Here is a 15,805-nt window from a genome sequence, read left to right on the forward strand (position 1 = left end):
GCGGAGTGCGGCGCTTTCCATGCCCCCGCCCTCCACGCCGTCCTATTGGTCGAGGGCCGGCGGCGCTTTGCATGTACCCACCCAGCTTCCCCCCCCCGCGCCGCCCGGCGCTGCGCTGCGGTGCGGGTCGGGCCGGCGGCGCAGTGCAGGAGCCGGGCCGGCAGCGGTGTGCGGGCAGCACCGGGAGCAGCAGCAGCAGCAGCAGCAGCAGCAGCAGCGGCGGCACTCCGCGGGCTGGCGGCGCTGGGAGCACGACAGCGGGCTGCCCCACAGGGCTCGACGCTCCGCCTCGTCCCCGCCGGCCGCCGCACCCCGCCCGGGTCCCGCGGGTGCAGCATGAAGCGCGGCGATGATGGCACGGCGGGGTAAGACGGCGGCGCGGACGCTGGAAGACCTGACGCTGGACTCCGGCTATGGTGGAGCGGCGGACTCGGTGCGCTCCTCCAACTTGTCGCTGTGCTGCTCGGATTCGCACCCCGCGTACCCCTATGGAGGAAGCTGCCGGCCGCACCTAACTGACTCCATGCACAGTCGCCACAACAGCTTCGACACCGTCAACACCGTCCTAGCGGAAGATTCCGAGGTGCTGGACTGCGCGGGGCAGCACTGCTCCCGGCTCCTGCCCGACCTTGAGGAGGTCCCCTGGAGCCTGGAGGAGGTGGAGGCGCTGCTGCAGCCGCCGCAGCCGCGCCGGGATCCGCGGGCGCCGGGCGGCGGCGGCGGCGCGGCGGGGCGGGATGCGGCGGCGCGGCTGTCCACGCTGGTGAGCCGCGCTCTGGTGCGCATCGCCCGCGAGGCTCAGCGCCTCAGCCTGCGCTTCGCCAAGTGCACCAAGCACGAGGTGCGCAGCGCCATGGAGATCGTGCTGGGCTGGACGCTGGCCGCCCGCTGCACGGCGGCCGCTCTCGGAGCCCTCTCGCTCTACAACATGAGCGGCAGCGGAGGGGACCGCTTCAGCCGCGGCAAGTCGGCGCGCTGCGGGCTGGCCTTCTCCGTCGGCAAGTTCTACCGCTGGATGGTGGACAGCCGCGTGGCCCTGCGCATCCACGAGCACGCCGCCATCTACCTGACGGCCGGCACCGAGAGCCTCTTCCGCGACATCCACGCTCGGGTGCTGGCCGGGACCGGGCCCTCCGCCCCGCTGCCGCCGCCCGGCCGTACCACTCCCGCTGCGGCCGCCGGCCCGGCCGAGAGGGAGAAGGAGGGCGCCGAGGGGCCGCGCTTCACGCTGGAGGCTCTGGAGCAGACGGTCAACAACGACCCCGAGCTGTGGGGGCTGCTGCAGCCCTACCAGCACCTCATCTGCGGGAAGAACGCCAGCGGTGAGTGAGAGCGAGCGGCCACCTGCTGCGCCGGGTAGCGGCGGGGGGAGCGGGGCCGGGAGGGGCCGCCGCCGCATCGCCCCAGTCTGCATCCCGCCGTCAGCCGCTCCGCGGCACCGCGCCGCCCCGCGCCGAGTCCGTGCCGGGCGGCGTTGGGCGCCCGGAGTTTTCCGCGGGAGAAACGGCAGCGGCGCAGCGGAGCGGTCGGAGCGAGCAAACTTTGCTCCCCCGGCAGGCAGCGGTTTGGCCGGGCGCTGCGCGCTGGCACGCAGGCTTTCTGCACGCATCTCCGGCGTGTTGCTGCTTGTTTACCCGGCGCTTGACACGGCGGTGCACCGACTTCGCGGGGGTTTCTGTGTTGTTTTTCTTTATCTTCGTTCCCGAGCGAGAGGGTGGTTGGGGGGTAATGCCTCAAAGGAGCGCCGTTCGGTAAAGCAGGACTCCAAAGTTGACGTTCCTCACGCTGCTTGGTGAGGAGGGAGCGCGGCGGCAGCCCGCAGCCTGCTCGGGAGCCGCGGTCGGAGCTGGTGTTGTTCTCCTACGTATCAGCATGCACGGGCACATCGGCTCCCATACAAAACAGCTGTCAAGCCGAGATGCAAATGTCAGAGCAAAAGAAACCGGGAAAACGAGGAGAACTGGAAGCGCAGAGCAGGTTAACCCTGCCGGGGTGCCAGCGGAGCGCGGCCCATAGCCATTGTCTTTCTTCCCCACAGAGACCCAGGGGGAGGATGCTGACTGCAAGTAAAGGGGCAAATCCACCCCCTCCTCCCCCTCCCCGGTCTAAATAGCGGTGTTCCCGCTAAATAGCTAGATTCCCCCAGGGTGCCCTCCCCAGGGCCGTGCCCAGCGTCCCGTGGGGACGCGCTCGCCGCAGAATCCCCCGGTGCTTTGGTGGTATGGCCACAGGCAGGCGGGCAGCCTTCTCCGAACGCCCCTTGTCCTCCCGTCCCGGTGCTCTGCCCGCAGGTTTCAGGCGTTGCCACTCTGGCGTTGCGGCACCGGCTCCTATCGAGGCAGTTCCTATCGCGGAGCGGCTCCCGCTGAGCCGTTCATTTTGGTTTGCGGAGTTGTGACACCCTCTGTATCAGCCTGGGGGATTGACGTGAACTTCAGCCTGCCCTCATCCGTCTCCCTCCGGGGACATGATTCAGACTTTTCGTCTCCATTTTGTTGCAGCTTTACCTGGCACAAATCTCTCAGCCCTGACTTGAGCAAATGGCATTTTTTAAAGGTGTTTGAGCTGGACCCCAGCAAGTTGTCCATTTTGTTTTGTCTCTCTCCTGGTGTCATTACGTTTCCCATGCAGTATGACTGTAATGCTGTTTTAGCTCCTTATGAAATGCGATTTGACGTTCTCTTATGTGTATTTGGAGTTTCAGGTGAAAAAAAAGATTCAGGCCTTCTTATAAAAAAAAGCCATTTTTTATTGCTCTTTTCATTCTGTGCTTCATAACTCAAGTATTTCCACGGCAGCTAACGCAGACATAAGTCATTAAAGTCATTGTGCTGCTCCTTCATCAGGGAGAGAGGCATCTGGTTATCGAGCCCTCACCATGCTGATGTCTGAGTTGAGTGTTCAGCGGTTGCTTGTGAATGTTTCCTTCCCAAGCACTTGAAAGGGGGGAAAGTCTGATGGGAGAATTATCTGACCTGCTCAGAACTCTTGGGAAATCCGTGATAGGTTGCTAGAAGAGCTGGAAGCCACGTCTCCATATGATGGCATAACCACAAGCTGTTCATCCTTCCTCTATGCTCAGTGCTTGAAAGACTGCAACGAACAGGCTGCCCAGGGTGGTGGTGGGGTCACCATCCCTGGAGGTGCTCCAGAACTCTCTGGATATGACACTTGGGGACGTGGTTATGGGCACGGTGGGGATGGGTTGATGGTTGAACTAGATGGTCTTTGAGGTCTTCTCCAAACTTACTGATACATGATTCTATGAAACAGCATGTAGCAGGCTTCTCCTGACGTCTCTGTGGACTGTTCCAGGGAAGGAGGCAGGTCCTGGTGCCCTGAAGGGTTGGTGAATTGGGTAGCGTGTGGGCATGCAAACATTGGATTGGGTTGACTTGGTCCGTTGGACATGGATGGATGACAATCACAAGTTGAATCTTTTCCAAAGGTACCATAGCCAATATTTTTTGAGTGGGCATAAAAGGAAAACAGGGCAAAAGCAGACCCCCAAGCAATTATTGTTCCGCTCACAGTTTCGGTAGGGAGAGGTGGTGCCATCTCTGCCAGGCAAATGTCAAACCACAAAAACATCTCTAGGTTAAATTCAACATCTTGAATTCTGACGGGACTGTGAAATGGGCAGCCCATGAAGATCACAGGATACAAGTATGAGAAGCACATGCTTGGAGCATGAAGCAGTCAGAGGCTGCTTGAATACAGGCTGTGAGTGCGGCTGTTGAGGCCCGTGGTCTGAGGATCTGAAAGGCGCAACTATTCAGCCTATTACAGGGTTTCCCTGTCAGCTGTGCTGAGCACTTAGTGGTTACAGCTGAGGCTTTTTACTCTTGTATCATACCCAGTCATCTTGGAAGCTGCTGAATAAGATCGGTATTGCAAGATAACCCTCTTCTTCCCATAAACGATGGTCATGCGCCTTCAGATGAGGATGTTGTTCTGGTAAGTGCGTCAGCCCGCTGCGTTTGTCATGGGTATATATCTGTGGAGATCCTGCAGCTGCCTTGGCATGAGCCATGCTCTCATGCACCGTGGTCATGGGTTCTCATGCAGGGCTGGAGGTCCATGGATGAAGGTACAGGGATAAGTTCTTTGCAGAGAGAGTGGTGAGGTGCTGGCACAGGCTGCCCAGAGAGGTTGTGGCTGCCCCGTCCCTGGAGGTGTTCAAGGCCAGGTTGGATGGGGCCCTGGGCAGCCTGGTCTAGTATTAAATGGGGAGGTTAGTGGCCCTGCATGTGGCAGGGGTTTGGAGATTCGAGATCCTTGAGGTCCTTTCCAACCTGGGCCATTCTGTGGTTCTGTGGAGGTGATGGATTTGTTTAATGCTTTGTAGTCCAAATCCCCATCTCCTTCACAAGCCTTTTGGCAAACTCTTCTGTGATACAGGAGTAGGAATGGGAAAAGAGGATTAGGTAGTAGCACCAGGAACAGGCTTCAGGCATCTCCGCTGAGTTATCCTAGTTACTATATCAGAAGGAATAGACCTCAAAAGCACTCTGAGGTAGTATTTTCTTTTTCCTGCACAACCAGAATTTTAATGCCGCGCTTGAATGAAAATTAAAAACTTTACGCTTGGGATTTCCTTGGCTCTCAAATGTTTCAGTTATGAGCTCCGTCTGAACAGTGGAGTACACATTTACATCCCATAGCAATCACATGGAGTGTTATTTTCCTTGAAATAGGGGGAACAAAGTATTGTATACTCAATAAAAGGAGTAAAAAGTAGCACCTCTGTGGCTTAAGCTGCATTATTATTTTTTCTCTATTGCTCCTGAAACCCCTACTTTTATGCCAGATCTCAGAGCTGCTTTGGGGGGAGGTTTCCTCAGCTCTTGAATCCAGCACAAAGAACAGGAGTATGTCCATGGGAAAGCTTGGAGGGGCAGTCCAACTGGCTGAAGTTATCTGTCTGATAAAGCTATTAGGCAAAGTCTAAATTCACAGTCATAGAATGGCTTGGGTTGGAGGGACCTCAAAGATCACTAGCACCACCACCCCGCCATGGGCAGTGGTTTAGCAAACAGACTGTTTCTGCCCAAGTCTTGGGGAGTCTCATTATTTGCTGCAGAGATGTTATTGAGCATGTCTTCCCACTTCAGCATCTGAAGGAGGTGCTCAGGTTGAGGTTGGTGTGGAATATCTGTGCACGTGCTTTGGAAGGGCTGAGGAAAGGTGAGCAGGGTTTTGTGGAGCAGCCAGCGTGCATAGCTAGCCTTCATCTGTTTGTGTACAGCTCCTAAAAATAGTTATGTGGAACATAACTGTAGCGCTGTGGTTTCATCCTATTCTTAATATTATTTAGAGAGAAAGTCACAACAAGTTGGAATAAACCAAGGATTAGGTCAGGCTTGGCTGACATGTGCCAGCTAACCTCAGTTTAACCTCAGCCTCTCCTCATCCGGGGAAACTAGCGGGACTCCAAGCAAATGAGACAGACTGATGTATTAGCACGGCTTAACCAAGCCAGTTAATGCTTATAACTTCTGATACACACACGTGTGTACAGGGACTGTTCCCTTCGCTTACTGGCGAGCGCACCGTGTCAGCTGGTTGCTTCTTTCTGTTGTAATCGAACCGTGTGAGTGGTGAGATGCTATCATGGCTCTGGGGGTGATACAAAAATCCATCTAAAACTGATTTCGAGTGCTGACATCGGTAGCGGTGCAACGCATGAGATGTGGTTTTACTTAACTGACAGCCTCCTGTGCAGCCTTCCATGGCCGTGGGAGGAGCGGGGCTGGGACTGGAGGTGGAGGCCTGGCAGGGGGCTGCTGACTGACTGCCTAATGAAGGGCTGTTTCCCTCTGGACATTTTTATTCATGTAATTTGTTTCGGTAATGAGAGCAGCTTGAAGAAAAAAAAAAAGCAAAAAAAACCAACCCACAACAGAAATGATTCTACTAGAAACACCTTAGTGCTAAAGCATAAACATGATGTATGACGATGTAATTATTCCCTTTATCATATTGGAAAGTACCTTGGCAGCAGGGAGTTTTAGTGCTGTGGCTATGGCACTTTGCCTCTGATGTAAACGAGACTTCAGGGCTGTGATGCAGAACCAAGGTAGGGGAATAACAGTGTCCCTTGAGCAGCCCAGTGGTTTCCTGACTTTCTGTCTGAGGGGCAGCATGCCTCCGCCTTTTCTCCCTCACCCTGGAAGGGGAAATGGTTCTCTTTTCTGGAAAGCTTTATGGCTTTCCCCACGCTTTACTCCCAGTGGCAGTGGGAAAGGGCAAAGTTGTGCTCCACTGGGTCACAGAGGAAGAGAGCCTGTTCCCTAAACGTGGGTGCTAAGAATTAACTCCTCTGCTGGGAGTGATTTCCTCCAGCCTGCAGCAGAAAAATACAGGGCACTGGAGGTAGTTGGGGAGCTTCCTTCAAACTGCTCCCTGAGATCAGCAGCTTCCACATAAAATAGCTGTTGCTGGTGTAGTGAAGGTGAAGAGAACAGTGAGGAGGTGATGGAGGAGGGCATGCCTGTCACCAGGATGTGCCATTTTGCTGCAATGCTGCTACTGTTAGCAAGGCACCGGGGCAAGATTCTTTCAATGTTACCTCCCTCTGAAACTCCCATATAATCCTTGAGGCTTGCATCACTGCTTGGCCACCTTCCCATTGCCCTCTCAGTTTCAGTATCCTCTGCTCTCTCTCTGTCTCCCTGGTGGGACCATGCTGCTGCCACATCCTTCCCTGGCACCAGTGCTGTGCACCAGCCCCTCCGTGTCAGTGTTTCTTCATGGGCCTGTCCGCAGGCTGTTTCCCTTCCTCCCAGGTGCAGGAGAATTCAGAAGGGGAGAAGAACCGGTAAGGGCTTTCTTCTTCTTTTACTCTTCACCTCGTTTTCTTCCTGAGTGAAAACAATACACTGTACTATCTCTGTGTCAATCTGTAATTACAATTTTTATGCATCTGGTGATTATTTTAAAGATTTTTAAAGATATACAGGTGGAGTCAAAAGTACCTCAGAGTTTGTGCAGTCAGCTTAACCTAGGGCTGCTTTGCAAGAGGCGTGCAATTGGGCAGTCTGAAAAGTGCAGACACTGCAGAGGAATTTAGAATCATAGAATCATTTGAGATGGAAGGGACCCTTAAAGGCCAACCCCTGTGCAATGAACAGGGACACCTACAGCTCTAACAGGGTGCTCAGAGCCCCTCCACACTGACTTTGGATGTGATGTAGGTTGGGTCTCTGGGGATGGGGCACTCACTTCATCTCTGGGCAGCCTTTGCCAGTGCCTCACTACCTTTATTGTAAAAAAACTTTTTCCTGAAATCCAGTCTAAATCTCCAATCTTGTAGTTTGAAACCACTTCCATTTCTCCTATCCCAGCAGACCCTGCTAAAGAGTTTGTCCCTTTATTCCTTATAGCCTCCTTTTATGTGCCAGCTGAAGTTTCACTCAGCTCTCGATCTGTCCTTGCTTCCAGAACTACCGACAACAAAAAGTTTCCAGCAGTGAGCTCAGTGTGGCCACGTTTCTCTGTCAATGAACAAGCTTCCTATTTTCCCAGAAGGTGATAAAGCAGTCCTTCTGTAGTAGGCTGTGAAGAGAGTCTTGTGGTCAGTTGCTCATTTTGCTTTCCGTGAAGAGAAATCTTCTTTAAAAGCAGAAGAGACATGACCTCTGTTGAAGGGAAATGAATCAACAGATATTAGGAAAAAATTCTCAGAGCGGTGCTGCAGTGGCACGGGCTGCCCAGGGAGGTGGTGGAGTCACCGTCCCTGGAGGTGTTCCAGAACTGTGTGGATGTGGCACTGAGGGATGTGCTTAGTGGGCATGGTGGGAGTGGGCTGATGGTTGGACTAGCTGATCTTAGAGGTCTTTGCAACCTTATTGGTTCTGTGATTCCGTGACATGGTCTTCTTTTGGTAGCAGGGATGAGGGATGTGTTTCTGAGAGTACTGCAAGACCTAAGAGCCACTGTTGGTGTTTATCCATTCAGCAGAACGGACAGGTTGCACTCACTTGTACAGATGCCTTGCAAGGGCTGCAGAGACTTGTCTTGATTAATTAATTTAATCCCTAATACTGCGCTGGTGCCTTCGAATTGTCACATCCCTTCCTGTAGTGGTTTGTGGGTGCTGCAGAAGTTTCACAGTGTGGCTTACGGTTGGTTTCTGCTGAGGTAGCTAAGAGGGGCTTCCATCTTCCAATCTAAAAAATGCAGAGAGAAGTTCTGTTGGGGCAAACATCCTCAGGTGTAGCGCCTGATGGATTCATATGGTATTTCTCTTCTCTTGCCTGTGGTCAGAATTGAGCTTAAAGAAGATGTGACCCTTTTGTCTTGACCCATCCCTTGTGTGTGGGGGGGGGGGGGGAGGGAAGGGTGGGGGGGGGGGGGGGGAAGTCTTTGACAGTTGATTTAGAGTTAAATAATGCTGGATTGGTAGTAAGGAGCAGTGAGAAAATTATACCACTCATACAAACAGTGGGCATTGGAACAGGTGATGAAACCCTGCTGAACTGATGGTGGGCCGGGTGGGAAAGGCGTTGTTGGGTTGGGTCCAGGCTGTTCAATGGTGCCCTATTTGTACAGTATGCTGGGGCCAACTCCTGGTCCCAGTGGCTCTCTAGAAGACCTTGTATAGATCTGCTTGGTGATACGTGGCTGTTACTGGTGGGCCGTGGGCTTGATGGCTGGGAATTTTGCTGATGTAACACTCCAGGACCGAGCTTGTCCTACAGTTGTGCTTAAGGCAGTAATGAATGTTTCCAGTAAACCGGGGGAGAAGGGTTGAAAGATCCCCAGATGTAGAAGCATAAGAGACAGAAGCTTTGTTCCCTGGATGTTGTAAGGCAGCTGAAAGCGAAAGTATGAGGAGGGTGTGAGCTGCGGCCGTGTGGGAGGCGGGATGCTCGCCAGCAGATAGGAGCCCACGCTGTGTTCAGCTAAGCTGGAGGGACAGGCAGAACCTCTGGGTCAGCTCATGCACGTAGTCTGATCCCCTGCCCCTACACTGCTGGGGCCACGCATGCGAGCAGCACATTGACTCCAGGCAGCCACAAAGGTCTCATGAGTGAGTCCCGTGAGCAGGAACGTCCGAGGAGATGACAGAAAGAGGCCTCTTCAAGGAACGGATTTCTGTCTTTGAGAGCTGTGGGGTAGCACCTGGACCTGTGAGAATCTGAGGCTTTAAAATTAATAAAAACCACCCTGCCTTTAAATTGCAGTGCTATGAAATACTGCTCCCAGGTGGAGTTGCATTGGAGGTATGGAGAATGCATTTGCATTTTCAAGATGGTCAAATAATTGGAGGAAATTTTGCGTCCCGCAGTGTCTTCCAGTTTCACTGGCCCTGTGGTAATCTTGAATAAACACTGCTGGGCTGCAGTCCTTTCGCTAATATATTGTGCTTGGCTGCGTGGGGAATGTTGGGGCTGCAGAGCCCAGAGATGAAGGGGAGTGAGCAAGGAGCACAGGGAGGGGAAGGATGGACTTCCCTGCAGGGAGCTGAAGAGGACCCTGCGAGCCTCTCTCAATGGGTACCCACCAAAAGGAGGTCACAGGGAAGATTTCTGTCATATGGGAGCATGTGTGGCACTGAGGGACATGGTCAGTGAGCGTGGTGGGGATGGGCTGGTGGTTGGACTAGGTGATCCTAGTGGTCTTCCCAACCTTAATAATTCCATGATTCTATGTTGTAGTGTGCCAGCATATCACAGAAACGAGTTTCATTCAATCTTTAGAATGAACGATGCTGGGTGAAGGCTTTGTACATAGATTATTTCACAGTGCATTGTTGCAGTGTAGTGAACAAAGATGCTAGGGATAAAGCCTCAGCTGCTTGATGCATATAAAACAGAAGATACAAAACTCAGTACTTCAGAAAAGTTATCCTTGTGCTGCAGGTTTTTCACTTCTTTAGGTCATGTTTGGTGTGGAGCAAAACAGGATGGAAGATGCCCCAGATGAAGTCCCAATCCCAATCCTGTAGCACTCTCCTGGGCAAAGCTCCCGCTGATGCCAGCTCCAGTGATTTGGTGACAAATTAAAGGAACTCTTGCGTCAAAGCTGTAGGCCCAGATTTAGTTCTGCTAAAAATAAGCTTTTTCAAAACTGAAGATCAGTTTCAGTATCTGACTGTAGGTATTTATTCTTAACTTGAAAGGAGAAATTTTTGTCATTGTTTTACTAGTTCATTGTGCTCAGCTTGAAGGCTGCGAAGCGAGCTCTGCCACAAGCAGCCTGCAGCCCGCCGTGCTCACTGGCTGTAGCCTATTTCTGCTGGCCCACATAGGAAATGTCCTAAAAATAGTTCCAGCAGCATATGTTTTCAAAACTAAATTAGATTTTAAAAATAAGAGCTTCAGTTTAATTATCTGGCAGGCTCTCAGTGAGGAGAAGGGTTTTCAAAATACCCTGTGCCCTTAACATGGAAAAAAGGGACATAAACAACTTGCCTCTGAGTAGCTGGGACATGCTGTTACTTTGCTGTTGAGTTTTTCCTTTTAACCACTTCTTTCTTACACCACTGTGCTCACTAAAATAGTTGTCCTGTGCATCAGATAGCTCTGAGCAATGCAAAGTCTTGCAGGCTGAGTGAATGAGTTAAAAGAAGCAGGAGTAATTTCAAAACATTTTACAGGTTTCGAATTTGGGGATGAGATAAACACCCATCTCATGCAAAGGACAATGAACTTCTGCAGCCATCAGTTGGGAGCCGGTGTTGATAAGTAGGTGATGCTGCCTGCCTGGCATACATCAGCAGTTAGCTGTGGGGGCCGAATGATTCCACAGTAGGATTAAATTCAACAAGAGAAAATACCCTCACCAAAGCATACCCTTCTTAAGCATACAGACAGTCACGTTGATTTTCAGGAAGGATGTAGGCTGTCACCTCTCTTTAGCTCATTGATTCTGAGTGTGCATGGGATAATTGGTGGGTTCTGCAAGGAGAGCTGTGGCGATGGGAAGGTCGATGTCTGCTGGCCCTGCCCCTCTCTGCTGACTGGGTACGTCACACAAAAGACAGGCCTGGGATGGAAGTGGCTGGGCATGTGGTCCTGGAGGGACGTTATCAGATGGGTGTGTGTTGTCCTACAGAGGCACCTTTAATTACAGATTGTGCCTGTGTGATACAGGAGCTGGTGAGTCATAAAGTGTTTTCTAAGGTTTTGGCTGGCCCTGAATGCTCAGGCTCCGGCCATTATTGCAGGTAATCTGGAGAAGTGGAGCCATGGTGAGCTTCGCTTCGGGAGAGGCCCTGCTGCCATTACCCACACCACTGTCACCTTGAGATTAGATGACACCAATTTGTTCAACCTAGGGCTATGCTCTGAGACTCCTTGGTGTTTCACTGGAGCGCTGCTGCCTGCTTAATAGTTGCTTCTCATGCAAACAGTGCAGCAACACCCAAACTGCAAATCTGGCTGTAAATCTGGCTGCTGTAACATTGGAAGGAGCTGCATGAACACCTTGTGCAACGTGTGTTGCAACTCCCAGCAGTGGTGATGAGACGTCCCTTGGCTGGAATGATAAGGTGATGATGGCATGGAGTCTCTAGGATTGGGATTTATGCCTTTTTTTGGTCTGACAGGCTCCCAGGTGGATGGAAATAGCATGGTCAGCAGGACTAGGGAGGCCCTCTGTACTTGGCACTGGTGAGGCCACACCTCAGTTACTGTGGTCAGTTTTGGGCCCCTTCACTACAAGAAAGACATCGAGGCCCTGGAGTATGTCTAGAGGCTGGCAATGGGGCTGTGAGGGGTCTTCTCCCAGGTCTCTAGTGATAGGATGGGAGATAATGGCCTCAAGTTGCACCAGGGGAGGTTCAAGTTGGATAGTAGGAACCATTTCTTCACAGAAAGAGTGGTGCTGCAGTGGCACAGGCTGCCCAGGGAGGTGGTGGAGTCGCCGTCCCTGGAGGTGTGTCCAAGAACCGCATGGACTGAGGGATGTGGTTAGTGGGCATGGTGGGGGTGGGTTGGCGGTTGGACTGGGTGAACTTTGGGTCTCTTCCAAGCTTAATGATTTTGTGATTCAATGGAAACATACATTTTTGGGGTAAAGACAGCAATGTAAAGAAAAAGAGTTGAGAAAATGAGGAATTAGTAGTTTTTCTGGTGTTGATCATGGCTTAAGGAGCAGTCGTGTGGATGGGTTCCGATGTTCCCAGCGAAAGTTTGCATCATTGCTGGTATTACACTGATATACTATGAAATAGTTGTAGATACTGAAATAAGTACAGGAATATTGGCTCTGGCACGAGGAAAAATGGGAACAATTCAGCACCTGCATAAAACATCCTCTGAGCCTGGAGTAATTAGTTCAGTTTCAGTAGCCTCATTTCCAGAAAGGAAAAGAATAGAGAAGCAGCAGAAAAGATAATGGAAGCCTGGGGGCCTAAAGGGAGTGTTTCAGTACGGTGATAGTCAACTGGAGTGGCATTATTTGGTGCAGAAAGAAGGCACCCAGGAGAAGCTGTGATTGAACCATGCAAAGAGTGAGTGGCAGAGCAGAAGCAGATCACCAGCTTAATATTTTGCAGAGAAGCAGAATGCGAGAAGATTAAATGAAACTGAGAGTAAATTTGAAATAACTATAAAGAGCCTTCTCCTTTCAGCAACATACTGGGGCTTTGAGGAACTGAGTACTGCAGGAAGGGACTAGGAAACAATTGACTGGGATTATGCAAGTGAAGGAGGATATTTCTAAAGATATTAATATTCTCTCCTATTGCAGAGGAAGTACTATTTCATGTTTTAGCCCAGGCTTCACTTGGACAGCCTTCCCAGGCATTGCACAACACATGGCAGGCGTTCCTGGCCTTCCTCTGTGCTGTGTAACCATTCACTGCTGACTAGGCACTCTGCAAACAGACTCACAGCTACGACTTCATTCATTCATTTCAATGGTTCCATGAATGAGTAAGAGATGCAAAATTGGATGATCTACCATTCTGGGCTTGTTACATCTGTCTAACAGCTTCTGTAGGCTTTCTTCTTCAGTTTGGACACTGGCTTTCATATGTGATCTCTGCGTTACAACTATGTGTTGTCGACCCTCTAGATATAGTTTTTTTTTTTTCCTTAAATCACAGAATTATCTATTTATGCATCTTGATAATCTACTGCATTCCAGCTTCATCTCTCTAGAATGTCTTTCTGAAAATAGTCTGTCCAAATGATGTTGTAGAAACAGAACTTAGAAATAAATGCAATTTTGAGTTACATCAAATAGAAACCCAAGCATTTGCGTTTGATTAGGGATAGGTGTTTCACTTCTGTGCAGCTGTTTTTGTGCTGTTTCTGAAATTTTTGACCTACTGGAAAAAAAAAAAACCCTCCCTAAATCTGGCACCAGCGCTGCAGCACAGTGAGCTCAGTGATCAGTGGGAGGCACACAAAGTGCTGCTTCATTACACCAGACTGTTGCATCAATAATGCAGCACTGTAATGTCTTAGAGGAAAAATAATGGGCTCTAATGGTGTAACTAGTGTGTTCACTGATGCTGGAGCACAATTAATTGTGGCTTTCTTGGAATTTAGTGCTGCAAACAGTTTCTGTTAAATGTGGATGCAGGGCATTTGAGCTTAACCAATCTAACAAGGAAGCTCGTGCCTTTTCCCTGTACTGTTGGGACCATCTGCAGAAAAATTAAAAAAAAAAAAAAAAAGGCTCATTAATTGAAAATGATGGGAGTGGGTTTCTCTGTTCATTGGGTTAGTGGCATGTTAGAGGTTGGTTGGTGCTCAGGCCTCTGCACTGTGCCTTCCTGCAAACTTCATTAGGCCTCCAGTTGTGCCAGGGAGGCTCAGGTTGGATATTAGGGAACATTTCTTCTTGGAAAGAGTGGTGCTGCAGTGGCACAGGCTGCCTGGGAAAGTCACTGTCCCTGGAGGTGTTCCAGAACTGTGTGGATGTGGCACTGAGGGACGTGGTCAGTAGGCAGGGTGAGGATGGGCTGATAGCTGGACTAGCTGATCTTAGAGGTCTTTCCAATCTCAGTGATTTTACAGTTCAAGTATTTTCACCTTTTTACCTTTATTTTTTTTTTATTTTTTCTTATTTTTTTTCCCCAGTTGGGACTGTGGGGATTGTGGGAAGTCTTGGCAGGAAGGTGACGGACCTCCACCAGCACTGCTAGCTGGTGCCTGCCCAAGTGCTGTGTCCTGTGAGAAGTGAGACAGCATCTCTTCACTAGATCACAGTGGCCGTTTTGAGACAGTGGGTAAACTTGGCTTTGTTCTGTGAGTAATTTGCTGTTGTGGCCAAAACCCAGAGGTGGAGGGGCAAAGAGACCTCTGCATCTGGGTTACACCGATGAAAGATTTTACCCATCTTTCAGTCATCTTTGTGTTGCTTCTCTGATCCTTGATGAAGCTTCAGCTTGCTGTCAGCATTATGCTCTATGGGAGGAAATGTCATGGTCTCTTCTGGATCTTCAGTTTTCATACTCTTTGCAGAAACACGGTTATCGGTGGCCCATCTTTTGGGTCATCGTGCTTGCAAAGAGTTGGATGAAAGCTGCCTGTGAATAATATGGAAGGTTGCTGGCGGAGGGACTGGCAGGCACAAAGAACTGCAGAAATCTCATTTTCTTAAAAACTAGGTAAGAAATGCAACTTCCCATTTTGCAAGGTTTTTGAGAAATGTTCTTCATGTGCTCATTCATGTTTCTTGTAAACTCACTTAACAGTCATGCTTCACATACAGAAGATGGAGAATTACAGCTGCAGCTCAGGCTCCAAGCAGTGGTTGAAAGCACCCCTAAGGATCTCGATACGTTTGGCAGGCACAGCTTGCACTGTTTTTGTATCAGCGGGCTCAGAGATGTGTCCTGATTTCTTTGCTGTGTATTATTGAAAGAGGAGATACAGAATAGGAGGGAATACATTTCTTAAAGCACTTTATAGTGTACCCTTGTCCCCGCTTTGAAACTGAACAGTATGTTTCTGATGAGATTTTAAGTGACAGTTGTCTGCTAGAAGTTGTTTCCTTTTTCCTATTATAAAATGAAAGAATTATTCAGTTTTATCTTTTAGTTTGTTTCAAAAGAGCTGAAATGATACATTCAGTCATTTCATAACCACTTACTTTCAACACTCTGTTTATCTGATCTTTTTGCCGCAGTGGATAACTTATTTATACAAAACTAGGTATTTTGTGGTAGCTGTTTTATCTGCTTTTTCACATGTATGTAGCAGCTTTGTTTTAAAAAGACTGTGTCAGAGAGAGGTCATAACTTCAGTTCACAGAAGTGACAGTGTGAATGTAAAAGTAGGGCGCTTTGTTTCCTTTTATGTAGCACAGAGAGGCAGTCAGAGATGTCCGTGTGATGAGAACGTGGGATTGGGACTTGCTGGGAAGATTTCCTGTGTAATTAAGTGAGAGTTCTTTGGAACTTTGCTGGTGGCACTTTCTGTTAATAAACATTTCCCTCATTACCTGAAGACGCAGACAGACATTTGGCTTATTATAGGCTACCTGTACCATGAGACCCAAAAGGCATAGCCAACTGGTGGCACTTTCCTCCCTTGGGACAAAGGAGAGCTTCTGATGTGCTTGGCCATCGGAACAAGCCGTGCTTATTTTTTCTTGCATTTGCTACATTAATTTGATGGCAGCTTTCTTCCAAAGAGTACAAAAACATAATTTATGTTATTTTTAGAGCTGTGTGATTTATACCCTGAGATATGTCTCAGTGGTTTCAAATTACAGAGGAGCGTGGAAATACTTGATTTCTCCCTTCCCCAGTCTATAGATTTCAAGCTGTTGGTCCAAGCTTAAAACTCAGCAGTTTGTAATGAAATCATAATTTGGTTTCGTGGCCTCAAGTCTTTCCTTA

The 15,805-nt window shown here is 49.9% G+C and overlaps 1 protein-coding gene across 1 annotated transcript in view; it reads left to right on the forward strand.

The window, feature by feature from the left end:
- Positions 1 to 352: 352 nt before the first annotated feature.
- Positions 353 to 15,805, forward strand: part of ABTB3 (ankyrin repeat and BTB domain containing 3) — a gene marked incomplete at both ends in the record, with an annotated part of 168,805 nt that continues 153,352 nt past the window's right edge. Inside the window, one exon of the mRNA XM_079539186.1 lies at positions 353 to 1,322. Coding sequence (XP_079395312.1) covers positions 353 to 1,322 — 970 coding nt within the window. The remainder of the gene's footprint in view (positions 1,323 to 15,805) is intronic.

Source organism: Tetrao urogallus, assembly GCF_951394365.1.
Source record: "Tetrao urogallus genome assembly, chromosome: 1".
Lineage (NCBI taxonomy): Eukaryota > Metazoa > Chordata > Aves > Galliformes > Phasianidae > Tetrao > Tetrao urogallus.